Source organism: Camelus bactrianus, chromosome 22 (assembly GCF_048773025.1).
Source record: "Camelus bactrianus isolate YW-2024 breed Bactrian camel chromosome 22, ASM4877302v1, whole genome shotgun sequence".
In the NCBI taxonomy this organism is placed as follows: Eukaryota; Metazoa; Chordata; class Mammalia; order Artiodactyla; family Camelidae; genus Camelus; species Camelus bactrianus.
The window spans coordinates 26,364,762-26,381,103 of NC_133560.1; the positions used below are offsets into that span (position 1 = coordinate 26,364,762).

Consider the following 16,342-nt stretch of genomic DNA (forward strand, 5'->3'; position numbering starts at 1 on the left):
GAGGATGATAGCTATTAAAGTATAAATTCAGTCATACACTCTGCTGAAGTCTCTGAGCCTGGGACATTCTCTCTTCTTCCTAAGGTTAAGGGTCATTAAAGACAGTCTAGCACCAAACTCCAACTTTCTCCTCAATGTATTGGAAACTATGAAGAGATTTGCAAAGGAAGCAGCTTTCTTTTTTCATGACAGCATATCCTGGGGCCTCTACAACATCTGCAGGAGCACCATGCTCCAAAGTTGGCCTGCGGAGGTGAGAAGCTATAGGGGCAAGAACAGTTTATGCGTTTGGGTGTGACCCTGTGTTTCTGCAGACATGGCCAGATGCCTACAAGGCCCTGCTTCTCTTTCTAACTGACTCTCTCCCTCAGTCACACAACTTCACACATGGCCCGTCTGCCATGCTTTTCCTCCTACACGCCACACAGGTTCCAGCCTCCCGACCTTGGCCCTTTGCTGTTCCCTCCGCTCCCACACCCCTGCTGGATTTTCTCGCTCTTCCCGAATGAGGCAGAAAGGGATTTATTTCCTATATGGGTGAGCCACATACCAGACAGGGATCCATGCACAAAACAACAGAACAACCAGACATAGTACTAGACTCACTGGGGAGGTGTAACCTGGGGGTGAGTGACCCCACGGTTCTGAGCCTGTTTGCCCATCTGCAAATGAAATTAGTGAGAATGCCAGAACCACGTTTCAGGGCCGCTCTGAGTATGAAATGTGGCCCGATGCAAAGGACCCTCAAGTGTGAAAAACCTCCAAAGGTGCTCAGGAGGTAGGTGCTGTCATTAGCATAACCGTAATTCTGCTGTTTTCTCGAGTCCTCTGGGAAGGGGAAGCAGAAAGCTCGGCACTGGGGCCATGCAGACCTGGGATCTACCCCAACTCCACTTCCTAGGGCAGTGGGACCTTCAACAAAGTCTTCCCTGCTCTGGGGATCAGTCTTCTCATCTGTAAAATGGAGGTAAGAGCCATTCCTCCTGCTGAGGATGGTAGCAAGAGTCAGAGCAAAGATGCCTGTTAAGGCTCAGAGCTGAGCCCCACTGTGGGTGACCCTTGGTAAGTGTGGACATTAGTTATTAGTGAGCATAAAGCACCCAACATAGTATCTGGCCCTTGGTAGATGTACAGTAAGTGGAAACTATTCTTATGTACATTTTTCTATTGGGGGGGGGTAACTAGGTTGGTTTGTTTGTTTGTTTAAAACGGAGGTATTGGGGATTGAACCCAGGACCTCCTGCAGGGACTCTACCACTGAGCTACACCGTCCCCACTGTACCTTTCCTTTAAATCATTTATTTCATAGTCTGGTACCTGCTCTTCCCTTGAATACTCAGACTTTGCTTCTTGCCCTGTGTTTCATAACAGATCCCTCAAACCAGCTCATGGGTTGCTGTTGGCACCTCTGTGCGGTCCCTGACTCCCCTCAGTGCAGGACCCTCACTTTGAGGCCTCCGTCCAGAAACGGGACAGACAAGTCCATTTTGTCCAGCAAAGGCTCCTTTTATTCATTGGGGGTGGGGGTGGAGGTGGGGTGGGGTGGGGTGGGGGTTTGAAACTGTGGTGCAACTTTATAAAGTCGAGGGGGCCGGGCAAGCAGGCCAGCCAGGTGCAGAGAAATGCCAGAAGCTTGTGGGACCTCCCGGCCAGATCGGTGCCCTCGACTGGCCTCGCCTGCCGGCCCTGGTGGACCTCGGAATGAGATCAGGGCGCCTGCTCCATCCGAAGCTCAGGACTACATCTGCCTGTTCTCCTCCTCGTGTACAAGAGTGTGCAAAACAATCTGACAATAACTTCACACGGGATCCCTGATTCAACTCCCAGAATCAGGTCTCTGCCTAAGAAGTGTTTCCGGCCATGTGGGCAGGAAGGGTTGCTCAGTTTCTGTCCTTCCAAACACCAGGGCATCGCCAGCTGCCTCTGGCCCGGCCGGCCCGGCCTTCACACGGGCGTCTCGTCTGCCGCCTTCTTCAGCAGTCCTGCCGCCAGCGGGGAGGGCTGGGAGCCCTCGGAGCTGTCGGCGGCCCGGATCTTCAGGCGCACTTTCTGGTTGGTCCTCCTCCACTCGGAGTACAGCTGGCAATGGTAACGGAAGGAGACCTGCGGGGGGCAACGCGGGGATGGGTGGGGGTTCAGCCTGCCAGCCAGCCTCCCTCCAGCCCCAGGAGAGGAAGACTGGACCCCTGAGGCACCTGCCTTGACCCAGACCAGGGCCAGCCTTGTGCTTCCAAAAGCAGAGACTGCGCCCGGGCATCTGCCACACAGGCGGTGCACACACACTCATTTGCTCTCCGGGGTAAACTCCTGCCAGCACTCAGGGCCCTGCCAAGGTGCGAGGGTCTGCAGCAGGATGGACTGGGGGGCGGGGGGTGTCCAAGAATCTCCCTTCCTGACTCTCAGAGGGTGCCGGTGAAGTGATACAGCCTCTAGGAATGGGCCAAATGTCCGTGGGTCACATAATTGTTAAAATTTAGAAGCAGTCAAGATGTCCTTCAGTAGGTGAGTGGATAAGCCGAACATGGGACATCCAGACAATGGAATATTATTTGGAGATGAGTTATAGGGGAAGAGGGTAATAGCTCAGTGGTTAAGAGTGCATGCTTGGTATGCATGAGGTCCTGAGTTCAATTCCCAGGACCCCTTTAAGGAATAAAAATTAAAAATGATAATTAAAAAAAATACATGGACAGATGACTGGATAAAGAAGATGTGGTGTATATATATATATATATATATATATACACAATGGAATACTACTCAGCCATACAAAAGAATAAAATTATGTCATTTGCAGCCACATGGATGGACCTGGAGATCATCATTCTAGGTGAAGTAAGAAAGAGAAAGAAAAATGCCATATGATATCATATGTGGAATCTAAAAAAGGACACAAATGAACTTATCTACAAAACAGAAACAGACTTAAAGACAGAGAACAAACTTATGGTAACCAGGAGTTAAAGGAGGTGGGAAGGGATAAATTGGGAATTTGAAAATTGTACCTCTTGGGGAGTGATGGAAATCTTAGGTATCTTGATTGTGGCAGTGGTTTCATGGCTGTAGACACCTATCAAAATTCATCGAACTGTACATCTGAAATATGTGCAGTTTACTGTACAGGAACCATACCACAATAAAGGTGTTAAAAAGCATAAAATAAAAATTTAAAAAAAATAATAAATGAACTCCAAACCATGAAAGACATGGAGGAAACTTAAATGCATATTATGAAGTGAAAGAAGTCAATCTGAATAGGCCACATACTGCATGATTTCAACTCTAGGACAGTCTGGAAAAGGCAAAACTATGGCAACAGTAAAAGGATCAGTGGTTGCCAAGGGCTGGGGGAGGGAAAGATGAAGAGGCAGAGGACAAAGGATTTTTAGGGCCATGAAACTATTCTATTCGCTCCTCTAATGGTGGATACCTGCCATTACACATTTGTCCAAATCCACAAATTGTTCAACACCAAAAGTGGACCCTAATGTAAACCATGGACTTGGGGTGATCAGGATGTCAATATTGGCTCATCAGTCATAACGAATGTACTGCTCTGGTGTCACATTCCTAGCAGGGGAAGCTGTGCAGCTGTGCAGCTGTGGAAGAGGATTTTTCAGGACTGTGTACCTGCTTCCCAATTTTGCTGTAAAGCTTAAAACTGCAGTAATAAAGTGTATTTTAAAAACCTCACTTTTTCAATTAAATGTCAAAAATCCATCTTCTTTGACCAAGTAAGTTCCAAGAAACGTGTGCATGGGTGGCACCCAAAGCACTGTTTATAATGGCGAAAAAAAAGAAAAGAAAAACACTGGAAAGAATCCCAGTGTCCATCAAAAGGGATTAGTTAGATAAATACAGCAAATACAGCACACTCGTATGATGAACGATTGTTGGGTGGCTGTCTTTTTTTGTAAAGGACATCAGCAAAGTGAAAACAAGCAGACTGCAGAGCAGTGCATATGATTTCATCCCGTTTGTATTAAGAAATACGCTGGTGTATACTTCAATTTAAAAAAGCTTTTAAAAAAATATGCTGGTGGAAGCACTGGGAAGGAATTATCGAGGAGGCAACACCCCCACAGCCGGGCAACAGTGGTTTTATCTGAGGGGCTGGACTTTGGGAACCTTTCCTCTCTGAGCAAGGGTTCTAACGCTTGCGGAAAGCCGGAAGCTGGAAGCCAGGATGACACCCCCACCGCAGTCACTTTCTCTCCATCCCAGTCCCTTTGCTCTCAGTCTCTTGATCGTCCCCTCTCTCTGTGTGTCTCTTATCCTCCTACTCTTTCTCTCCCAGGCTTTTGATGGCTCTCTCCCTCTCCCCACCTCTCCCAGCCAGTCCAGTCCTGGTGGTCTCGAGGATGAGGGGTCTACACTCAGCAGAGATGATCAGGTACCCTTGTATCCTTGGGGCAGGAGGCTCATGCCTGGCTCAGGGCTTCCCTGGACCTTGGTCAGGCTTGGAATGTGGAGCTCCGTGAGATGCTGGGAATCGCTTCCATCCAAGGGCCATAAGCAGAGGCAGGCAGAGCAGTGCTCCCCAAAGCCACAGACCAAACCCCTGGCCTGATCCCCTATGACCAGCCACTCACCAGCGTCCAGAGGACGTAGATGGTGAAGAGGGCGATGGTGAGGGCGATGAGCCCCACGGCCTCAAGCCGGCTGTGCAGCCGGAGGTGGTCCTGGGCCCCGCGCAGGCACAGCCAGCCCGAGATGGCAGCCAGCGGCGTGATGAACAGGAAGCACACCATGTCGCAGCACAGCGTGCGCTTCTCTGTCCGAGGCCCCGGGTCCCTCAGCCACTGTGGAGAAGAATGAGGCAGGAAGAGATGGTGAGGGGGACCTTGCACTGCCCTCCCTAGAGCATCCACCGGGGGAATGGGGTGCGGGACCCCCATACCCTGCTCTCCCCTCCGCTGATGCTCAGTTTCATCCCTGATCCCTGTAGGACCAGCCTCCTGCCTGGCGCTACACCCCCTCCCCATATCCTTTCCTTCTTTCAAATACTTCCTGAGACTAGGACAGGACAGGCCCTGACAGGTGCTAGGCATTCTGCCCCCATTTTACAAATGGGGGAAACTGAGGGCGCAGAGCGGCTGACTAATTTGTGCCAATGCACGTGGGCGAGTCATCCACAAAGCCAGGCCTGGAGCCTAGGAAGTCTGGCCCCAGGGACTGTGCGCCCTTGGCCGCTATGCTACACCGCGTGCCATGGATGTTGGGGCAAGAGAAATGCGCTTCATCACAAAATTCAGATGAGTAGAATGGAAAAGGTCCCTGCCCTCCCAGAGCCCCAGCACTAGTCAGGGGAGGCATGAAACGGGTTGGGTGGTCAGGGCAGGGAAGGCCTTGCCAAGGATGTGACACAGGAGAACCAAAGGAGCTGCACAAAGAGTAGGGGAGACGGTGCTCCTGGCTGTAAGAACAACATGTGCAAAGACACTGGGGTGAGAGTGTGTGGTCCAGACCAAGTGTAGGCAGGAGGAGGTGGGAGCACGACGGAGAAGGGGGAGGGGATGCAGACAGACTGGCTCTCCCTCCCACTGTCCTCTTATAGCCCAAGTCCTGGGTGGGCCAGGGGCCCTCCCAGGAGCCTCTACCTCAGCCCTGTGACATCATCCTGCAGTTCACAGGGAGGGCAGGGCAGGGAGGAATCTGGAGGGTGCCCAGGAGGCCCACAGTGCTCTGGGAAGCCAAGCGGCTCCGGCCACACCTGGGAATACCCTGACCCATCACACTCAGACAACAGTCTAAGCTTCCCAGCTCAGCTGGGCCCACAAAACCCAGTGAGGCCACCACCCCTCCTTCCAGGCCCCTCTCCTCCCCCTTTAACTCTCTCCACTCCAGCCACATGGGCTTCATCAAGAACACCAAACTCCTCCTGGCCTCAGGGCCCTTGCACTTGCTGTGCCCTTTCTGGCAGGACTGCCCTTCCCCAGGTTGGGGCCCCTTCTTAGTCCTCAGGTCTCAGCTTCAGGGTCACCTGAAGTGACCAAAACAGGGAAGGGGGGCACAGGGTCCATCAGGTCTGCCACCCCCATCAGCGCAGAGGTTCTCCTCTAGAGACAAGCTGCTTCCCCAGCCCACCAGGACCCTCCAGGCAGTTCCCTCCTCTGGCCCCAGGCCTGCCTTCCTCCCCTCTGCCTGCTCCAACCTCAGGCTCCCAAGCGTACCTCTGTGAGGGGCCGGGGTCGCTTCTCCACTGCAAACTCTGTATGGCACAGCTCACAGTAGCTGGTGTTGGATGAGGAAAGCCACCTCTCCAGACAGCTCTTGTGCACGGCACCCAGAGTGCCAGTGCAACCACATGGAGACAGCAAGCTCTCCCCGTTCGCTCCCTCATGGCAGATCCGGCAGAAGGGACCATCGCTAGACACAGAGACAGGACACATGAGTAATGATCAAGCTTCCTGCCTGTGCCTGCTTCACTACACACTGGATCACAAGGGCAGCATTGCCCCTCTGCTGCCACATGGAAAACTCCTACCCATCCTTCAATGCCCAGCTCCAAATGCCCTTTCCTTTGGAAAGCCTTCCCAGACTCCCATAGGTAGAGGGATGTGCTTCTCCCTGTAGTTCCTGTGGCACCTTTTTAGGCCCACAGTGAGCATCACTTGTACCTGCCTGCCCAGCGCCTGCTCTTTCTTTTGGTACAATACCACCCTGTTGGTGCTGGGCAACCACCCACTCTCAACTCCTGATCCTTAAGGACTGGGGCAGCACGGACAACACCCCTGATGTCCTTAGGCCTGACCAATCAAAACACCATACACCCCTGGTCACACGGACCTACTGGGGGAAGGGTATATGTGATGCAATCAGAGCCACTGGGAATTAATTCCTGAAATTCTTTTTTTTTTTTTTTCCCCTAAACTCCAGATCTACGGGCAGCATGGCTGATGTAAGTCTGGCACCAGCCTGGTCTCCACGTGGAGTCTGTGAATAATGCCAAAACAGAGGAAAGCAGAGCCAAGAGACAGGGAGAGGCAGTTCTCAAGGACATCCTTAGAGCCTCTGGATCTAGCCACACCTGAAGGCCATGCTACCTGAGAAACCTGCACATCCAGGGAGAAGAGCTTCCCGGCTCCTCTGCTCTAGTGAGGCTCAGAAAACAGACATAAATAGCATCCACAGGAAGATGCTTCGGGGAAGTCTCGGCTCCAGTCCAGTCTCAGGGGATGCCGGGTCCTTCCTGGGGCAGCTCAGGAGGCCAGGGGCGTGGCCGTGGTGGGATCAGAGGCAGTCCAGTACATGAGTCATTGTTTTCCAGACATTTCTGCCCAGAGAGCGGACTGCGGGGAACACACGAAGGAGGCGGAGCAGGAGAGCTGTTTTCCAGATAATGCTGATTTCACCTTGGAAACTTTTTATCCTTTTCTCTGTGTCTTCTGCTGGGGGGCAGGGCCTGGATGCTTTGAAACCCAAGAACTGAGCTGACCCCTAAGGTCTGCTTTCTGGTCATCAGTCCTATGCCAGGACTGCTTTGTCCTACAATGTCAAAAGGGCAGGCCAGGCTCCACTCTGCTCCCACAACCTGATCCCATGCTCCCCCTACACGAAGTTAACGGGAAAGAGATCCCTGCTCCGGAAACCAAGCCGGGGAAGTGGAAGTGACGGGGACCTTGAGGGTGAGCCACATCAATCTGGGGTTTGTCCTGGGGAACCCTACTTCGGAGGAGCAAGTTCACAGGAAACAAAACCAAAGAAAATAAAATGCAAACTGATTTATTATTGAGCGCTCATGCCATTCAAAGAGCGACATCTGGGCTAATTTGTCTCGTTATCACAGGCAGCCTATGAAGAAGGTGCTATTTCTGCCCCCCTTTTTATAGATGGGGAAACTGAGGCATCGAGGCATGACTTGATCGAGGTCTCCAATGTAACTTGTTTTGTACAAACTCACACAGCTAGTCGTGAGCAAAGCGGGGATTCGAGCCCAAGGAAGTCGCTCCAGTGCCCCTGTTAGACTCTGCTACATAAGATGCCTGCCACCAGGTGGGAAAGCAAGGGAAATGGGCTTCACTCTCAAGAAATTTTGGCAGGAAAATAATGCAAATGATACAAGTAAGAAGGAAATGGGCCGGCGGAGTGGGTGAGACATCCATGGACCCTGGTGGAGCGGCCCATAGCATCCCCCATGAGCGGAAGGGAGTGTGAGTGAGGAAGCCATGGGAGGCAGGCAGTAGGAGGAGGGCAGGTGGAGGGCTAGGGATGCAGAAATGCCCAGAGCAGCTTCCAGGAGGGCCTGGGCCAGCTCACAGACTGGGAGGGGCGGGGGGACAGGGAGGACTGAGGCTCAGAGAGGCTGGAGGGGCCCCAGATGCTGGCCCCAAGCCTGAGCCTTTGCAGGATGCCTCTCGGGTTTCAGGTTCAGGGCCCAGGAACTTTCTGCCCCACTTGGGGTGTCACGTGCCCCCAGGAATCAGGGTCTCCTTTGAGGCGAAATGTAAGACTTGATCTTCCAGTTGTGGGACCAGCCAGGCGCTGGGTTTGCTATCTTTGAGCCCCACCCTCCCTGCTCACAGAGGGCAGAGGCTGGTAAGGAAGACAAGTTACAGGGCAAGGGGAAGGAGGTACATGGTGGCCTCGGCCAAACCCAGCACCTCTGCCAGCCTGTGGTGGTGGGTGGATCCTCATTTACTTGAAAAACAGCCACCTTCTCTCTGGGAAGGGCTGTTCTGCCCAGGCCTTCAGCCCAGGCAAGCTGGGGTTGAGCTGCATCAAAAGACGGAGGGGAGAAGCCAGCGGCGAAGAGGCCAAGGGGGGCAGATCAAGAGGGTCTTGTGGTCTCAGTGGGCAGGGCTGCCCTGACCACCAGCTGGACCACGGAGAGGCTGCTGGGCTGGGCTGCCGCTGCCTGCCTGGGTCTCTGAGGGCTGCAGGGGAGGCTGATGGGACCGAATAAGCTTCTCCCCGCCCTGCCCCCAGCACCCAAGGGGGAGCCCTGGCTAGGCTCAGTGACTCTGCTCTGGCGGGCATCCAGGTCCCTCTGGGCCTCAGTTTCCCCAGGTGTAAAAAGGGAGGGTGGCGCAAGGTGATGTCAACTCATCACTCACTCAGGGGCCCTCAGGAACCCCAGAGAGGGAGGCCTCCTCCCCCGCTCCCCACCCTGGCAGCTCTGGCTATGCGACCCCTGAGCCTGCGAAGGGTCCCCTTGCTCCTAGCCTTGCTCAAGCAGCACAGACCCAGTCCCGACCTCAAGGGGTCTGATGGAGATGCAGACATAAAAACCGACATCCTGGAGGAAGCCCAGAAGGAGAACTCCCAATCTCATCTGGGCTTAGGAAGGCTTCCTGGAGGAAGTGATGCCAGGTAGAGGCTTAGAGGGTGACCAGCAGTGAGCCCCCTCCAAAGCACAGCAAGGCTTCCACTGGCTTCTTTTTATGGGTGAATGAAAAGCTTATGAGTTCATTCTGACATTTGCTACATGGATGAACCTTAAGGACAGGATGCTCAGTGAAAGAAGCCAGTCCCTGAAGGGCACATAGTGTCTGATTCCACTCATAGGAGGTCCCTAGAGGGGTCAGATCCATAGAGACAGAAAGCAGGATGGTGGGTACCAGGGGCTGGGGGGAGGGGTCAGTGTTTAGTGGGGCCAGAGTTTCAGTTTTGCAAGACCAAAAGTTATGGGGTTGGTGGGGAAGGTATAGCTCAGTGGTCGAGCACATGCTAGCATACATGAGGTCCTGGGTTCAATCCCCAGTACCTGCATTTAAAAAAAAAAAAAAAGCTAGGTGGTTGAATGGTGATGATAGTTGCACAACACCTTGCATCCACTTAAAGCCATTGAACTGTACACTTTAAAATGGTTAAGAAGCTTAATTGTATATGATAGCTTAACAATAAAAAAATTGGAAAGAAAAGCATATGAATTTAATCATATTGCATAAACATAACAACCACACATTGCAATCGGAAAACTGGTGGCTATTTTAAATCTTAATGAGTTCACGTGGACTTCAGTTGGTGTAGGATTTCCTTAAATCTCTTTTCCTTGGAATTGATGACAAATGGGTGAGCCAGGCAGATTCCACTCACGTGTGACGTGAGCCTGGCAGGCTGTACCGAGGTTTCAAGACATTTCTCAAAGGCTTACAAGGTGGCAAAGCCCCTTGCAGGAGCTTTCTGTGGACTACAGCAACGGACTCTCAGAACTACCCAAAGAAGAAGATGTCCCCAGTCTAGAGATATGGGATTGAAGCAACTTGTTCTGGGTCATTCAAGGAGAGAGGCTTCCACTTAGGACTGGAGCCGAGGCACCAGGGGTCCACAGCCTGCATGGCCAACCACTCCCTCACGCTGCCTCCCCTAGATGTGAGCTACCCACCAACGTCTGATCTTCAGATTTCACAGAATAATCTGGAGTCTCTGCCTTTCTTGCAGAATCAGACCTAGCTAGCCTGGGCCTCTTGTTTCTGCGGGCTCATTATTGACTGGGCCCCTTTCTCTGGTCTCTTTACCCACCAGGCCCCTTAAGGCGGTTAGATTTCTGACCCCGGGGCTGGGAGGAAATCCCTTGGGCCAGAGAGCAAAGTAAGTAGAGGTGAAGACCCTGGCTTGGTCACCACTTACCTCGGTGTGTCCAAGGCCCTGATGACAGTCGAGAGGAGCCGGCCGTCCCTTGAAGTCACTTGTGCCACATACTGGGGTGGCCCAAGGCCCGTGGCCTCCACGACCTTGGAGAAGGCGGGGCTGCCGGAGCAGTCGCACAGGGAGCCGGGGAGGTGACAGCAGTCACCCGTCGTCATGGCCACAGGGAGCCCCGTGTCCTCAGGGCCTGAGGCCCATGGTCCCAGGAGCCTGGCGAGAGGCCAGCAGGAAGATTAAGGGCAAGGTTAGCAAACCACACACAGACCAAATCCAGCTGTCTGAGCCTCAGTTACCCAGTCTGTAAGATGGGGTTTTGGAGTGGGCTGTGAGGATTTAATGAGATCACACGTGCAGCTCAACCCGGGCCTGGCCCTCTTCGGGAGCTCAGTTATATTCTCTCTGACTCTCCTAAAAAAAGCCAGCCCAGCCCTCACAGCATGCAGGTCACCCCCACCATCACCTTTCCAGACATGGTAACTGCGCTCAACAGCGACTAAGCACGTGCTGTGTGGAAGGACCTGTCAGGACCAGAACCATGGCGGCCAGCCACGTAGGGACTGTTCTCTGTGAATCGATTTCCAGGGCCGGGCTCAGACATCATAAGCCTGCCTTGGAGGGGGATGGACCTGACCTAAAAACTTGGCCCAACAGACCACGCTGGTGAGTCACCTTAACCCTTCTGGTTCACAGCCTCTTGCAGGGCTCTGAGCTCCTTGATAACTCATGTTATAAAGGAAGTAGCCCAGGCTGGGGAGGACCATGGTAGTCTCTGTCCCCACCCACCAGAGCAGCTGCTCTAGGCCGTGCCTCTGTCCCCAAGGAGAGGCCACGGGAGGCAGCAGGAGTCTCCGGCAGCAATATGGAGTCTGCTCTGGGTGGGTGACTTCAGCAGGGTTCCTCTCCCCAGTGCAAGGTCTGACCTGCCAAAAAGGAACCCTTGGCAAGCTTCTCTTTCATCCAAGAAGCGGCTGGTGAGGCTTGTGTGTTTCTCTCTGAGAACACCATGAAACTAACAAAATCCCCTTGAAGCCAATACAGGTGCTCTGAAGCTGAGGACCCCTGTCCCCAGATCGGCTTGTATGCCACCATTTGTCCCCAGAAGCTATGGTTCGAGACCTCAGAAACACTCCCTGAGGCACCGCTACAGTTGATTTTTACCAACCTTTGCCAGCCAAACTCTGAAACCCAAACAAAGAGGTGGGAAGAAAAGCAGTGTGAGTTACTGGCTAACTTTTTGCACCAGGGCGGTCTGCTGCCTGATCAACGCTCTCTGAACAGCTCAGCCAGAAGCCCTTGTGGCCCAACAGGCCCTTCTGAGCCTCCATAGTTGGGCTGCTGTCAGCCAGATAAGCAAGTGTTAGCCCAGAGGCAGAAGGAAGCCGGGAGGAAGGCTGTGTGACCGAGATAACATCCGCAGGGCAGTGGCCAGGCCTGGCATGTTGTGGACACTGCTGTGCCTCCTGAGTGCCTGTGGCCAGAGCTTCCAACTGAGAGGTCAGGAGGGATGCAACTAGACTACCCAAGGGAATGCATGCAGCAGGGAGGCCATGTCTCCTGCCCCTGCAAGGATAGCCACTGGTCAATCTGCTAATGTCAGGCCTACAAATCACCCAAATAACAATAGCACCTACTGTTTACTAAGTACCTACTGCCAGCTGGGTACTGTGCTAAGCTTACTGAACTCAAACTGCTGTTAGAAGTGTCCCCTTTAAAAATGACTATAACTCAATTAAAAAAAAAAAAAAAAAGTATCCCCTTTAAAGTTCACCTCCCCAGCGAGGCCTCCCCTGACCACCCTGGCCAAAGCGCCACTGGTATCCACATCATGGCCCTTGCAGAATGTGCCCTTCTCTGAAATGCTCTCACTTCTTCATCTACCGGCTTAACCACATCAGTCATTTGCAGTGCCTGGCCCTGCATCTGGTTCAGAGTTGCCCCATTCATCCTGTGGAAGAGCAAGGTGGGAGAGCCAGGTCTCTTGACCCCCAGACCCTGGTCTACCAGCATCCATGATGGGAATAGAAAATGTTTAGAGGCTAAAGGTCTGGGCAAACTCCAGAGGCCTGGGCTTGACAGAGGCCAAACTCAAGGCTGGATGCAAGGCTGGGGTGGCTGCAGGGTGGACTCAGCTCTGGGGCTGCTGGGATGGGAGAGGGAGCCAATGCCTCCAGCAAACTTGGCCCAGTGCCCAGGAGATGGATTTCAATGAGTCTTCACAACAAACCTATGACGAAAGTCCAATAGTTATCCCCATTTGACAGATGAGGTGACTGAGGCTCAGAGAGAAGAAGCTACTTGCTCCAAGTCACACAGCTAAGACAGGACAGTGCCAGGATTTGAACTTAGTCCAGTGAGTGGTTCTGGGACTCAAGAAACCTGGGTTCTTTAAAGTCCTGACTCTGTTACTGATGCTATGTGTCCTGGAATAAGTCATTTTGCTTTTCTGGGCCTCATCCTTCTTTGTCAAATAAGTTGACAGAGCTAGTGGACTGTGTCGGCTGAGTGGCTTCCTGAGGAGCACCCAGGCTCAACTCCTCCGATGAAGCTCTCCCTTGGCTAGGCTTATCTGGGGTGGCACCAAGGCATCACAACCTTTCCACACCTACTCAGCCTCCTTTTTCTGAGGGCAGGAAATTGAGAGAAGAGTCAGAGGGCCCTAATCCCTACAGTGTCCTCTTGGTTCAAATGTTTCACTCTCTGGGCCTTGGATTTCTCTTCTGTAAAATGGGGGTCACAATGATACCCAGCTCATACTTACATAAATATGAATAAATCAGTAAATATTAGCTCTTGTAATTAATTACCATCATCAGCTTACTGAGCTGTTGGGAGGGTTTGATGAAACAAGGTACAGCCAGTGCCTGGCACATAGTAAGCACTCAACAAACGCTCATTTTTAGGATAAAGGTGGAATCTGTGGAATACATTCATTCCTCTTCGCTTACCACAGAGAGGTTCCTGTGGGCCCTCCAGTACTTGCATGGCCCTGCATTGGAGGCCAAGTTCTAATCCCAGCTCTGACCTTAACCTGCTGTGTAGGCCTGAACAAAAGACTTGACTTCTCTGAGCCTTGATTTCCTCATCCCTATAGCAAGGAACATTTCTAGCATTTCCTCCTAATATTGTCCCTAGGTGACTAAATGAGCTAATCCTATAAATTTCGGCTACCCTGTTTTGAGCACCCACTAACTGGCAGGCACTCTGCTAAGCAAGTGTCCGGGTCATTATACTTACTGTTTTCCTGGCAGAGCCTCTCTGAGAAGGAGGTTGCGGAAGGTGACTGGTCACTTATTGACCACCTACTATGTGCAGGGCGCTTTCTTCATCTGCCACCTCCTGAATCCTCCTAACAGCCCCATTAGGTTGGTGCTGGCATGACCCGTTTTCACAGATGAAGAAACCGAGGCTGAGATAGGCACCTACTGTGTGCCAGGCCCCAGGGGTACTCCTGCCGTGTTCACGACGGGAACTGCGATCCCCTAGTCCCTGGGAAGGCTGAGGCCGAGGGTCCGAACTCGGCCGTCCTGCCTGGGGGCTGGGCTCCGGCCTCGAACCCGGTGCCGGCCCGCGGATCGGCGCCCCCCAACCCATTCTGCCGCCCGTGCCTACCTGATCCGCGGCCGGGCCGGGCGGCCGCGCAGACCCCTCCACTTGTCCCGGCCCTGGTCCCGGCCCGGCCGGTCCCTTCAGCGCCGCTCGCTCCGCTCCGGCCGGCACCTGCGTCCAGACACCGCCCGCCGAGCAGACAGTGCCGCGGGCCAATGGCAACCGCCTCTCGCCCATACTGACCAATCGCCGTGCACGTCCCGCCCTGGGAGGCGGGGCCAGAGGCGACGGGGACGTCCTGGGCCGCACAGGCCCCGCGGCGCCGCAGCTGCTGGCTCCGCCCCTGCCGCGTCCTGGCTCCGCCCCAGCACTGGCCCCGCCCCCACCCCTGGCCCCGCCCCATCGCGACTTGGGGCACGAGCGGCGCTCGTGGCTCCACCTGACGACGACCAGTGCTTGTTAATAAATAAACCGTTACAGAATTCAGCGTGCCACTGGCAAAGGGATTTTTAAGTATTCATCACCTTCATCATACTTCTCATCAATCCTGGGGGAGGGATGGACCGTCCTATCACATTTTACAGAGAGGGAACAGAAGCCTAGAGAGATTAGGGGGCTGTGGAAGAGCCTGAAGCCAGCTTCATTTATTCGTCTTTCACATTTATATATTCATGCAATAGATTAATTCACTAGATGTAATAAGAATCACTAAGAGAGCTTATTACGAGCCAGTCATGTGCAAGACATTGGGGGGACAATGCTGAGTAAGGCCTATCTTGCTGCCCTCCTGGACTTCAATCTAGGGAGTGAGGCAGACATTAATTATTAATTACATAAGTGCTAAATAAATTGGAGCAAGTGAGGGAGGCAAATTATGGAATATTTGGAAAGTCCAGAAATATCTCCCTAAAGAAGCAACTGAACTGACAACTAATGTGTGAGTAGTGGTTCATTAGGAGAGAAGAGGATAAAAGACTCCCGGGCAGATTTCGGCACATGCAAAAGCCTGAGGTAAGATGGAGAATTGCCTCAATACTTCTTTCTCCCCTGCCCCTGCCTTTATTGAATATATAGATTGGCTCAGTTACCTAGTTATATATTAATGTTGTACAAGCTTATATTTTTCAAAATCGGAACAATGAATCATGACATTTTAAAAATGTTTACCTATAGAGGGAGATAGTAGGATGTGGGTGACAAAGATACAAGTTAGACTTTAAAAAACAGACCTTGCTTTATATATTTGACTTTACAACCATGTAAATATTGTGTATCATTTTAAAGCAAACATTTAAATGTAAGATATCCCTAAAAGCAAAATTAAAATGAATTAACCTGTGTGTCCAGTTGCCGATGAAACAACACAGAGATGAACTCCACGTGACTTTAAAACACAACATTTTGACTGTACACACCACTATATTGGTGGTAGTGTTAAAATTGTTATTCTGACCTTCTTGCACATTTAGCATGGGATAAAGCAAAGGAGTGATTCTGTTGGTGTAAAGAACTGGGATTTTCAGAGGTAGTGAAGGAGACACAGATGTAAGCTTGATCACAAATAAAAACTCTGTGGTCTTGAATTTAAATTGGGAGTATCAGGATACATTTTAGCCTCATACAAAGCAAATATTTCCTAGCTCTGTCCACCAAAAAAGATCTGAAACAAAGAACCCAACTTCATTGTGATGAGCACCACTTCAACCCAGATCATTGTCTCTAAATACCATTTCTAACTGAAAGAAGCCAGGAACATTGGGGAAACATCTGACTCTGGATTGGGGTGGGAAATGTACAGGTGAACCTGGCACATCCTGATATACCAGAAAGCTCAGAAGTCATCAAAGACATTATCTAGTAATGTATTGTCAGTGGGAGCCAACTAGAAGCTTCCACTGGCCACAAATTGGACAATTTAACCTTCAGTAAGGATAGTGATTGCAGGTCAAAACACATCAACTGTTTAAATTCATGTAGTTGAGTTTTTAAATTTTTTTACCTTAAAATAATGCCAAATTTACATAAATGTTGCAGAAATAATGCACAGAGCTCTTATAAACCCTTGGCCCAGATTCCCTAATTAAATATCCTGCTCCTCAACAAACTTTCTCCCATTTAATATTCATTGATGACTCTCGCCTGAATCAATTTTGTTGTTGTTGTTGTTAGCAAAGAGGGTTTTGTTTTTATTTACCAGAATTCTGAA

General features: G+C 51.8%; 1 protein-coding gene across 3 annotated transcripts; it reads right to left on the reverse strand.

The window, feature by feature from the left end:
• Positions 1-1,470: 1,470 nt before the first annotated feature.
• On the reverse strand, positions 1,471-14,338 carry MARCHF2 (membrane associated ring-CH-type finger 2). Of its 3 annotated transcripts, none has more exons than XM_074350863.1 (6): positions 14,200-14,338; positions 10,573-10,800; positions 6,174-6,369; positions 4,593-4,802; positions 3,006-3,070; positions 1,471-2,103 (listed from the first exon to the last, which is right to left on the reverse strand). In XM_074350863.1, exons 2-6 carry the CDS (start codon positions 10,746-10,748, stop codon positions 2,037-2,039), a joined length of 714 nt encoding a protein of 237 aa, XP_074206964.1. In that variant the 5' UTR covers positions 10,749-10,800; positions 14,200-14,338; the 3' UTR covers positions 1,471-2,036. The 3 variants fall into 3 exon arrangements, with proteins under 3 accessions (XP_074206964.1, XP_010965131.1, XP_074206965.1); XM_074350864.1 differs by having other exon boundaries at positions 1,986-2,103; positions 3,006-3,096; XM_010966829.3 differs by lacking the exon at positions 3,006-3,070 and having other exon boundaries at positions 1,475-2,103.
• Between the last annotated feature and the right edge of the window lie 2,004 nt (positions 14,339-16,342).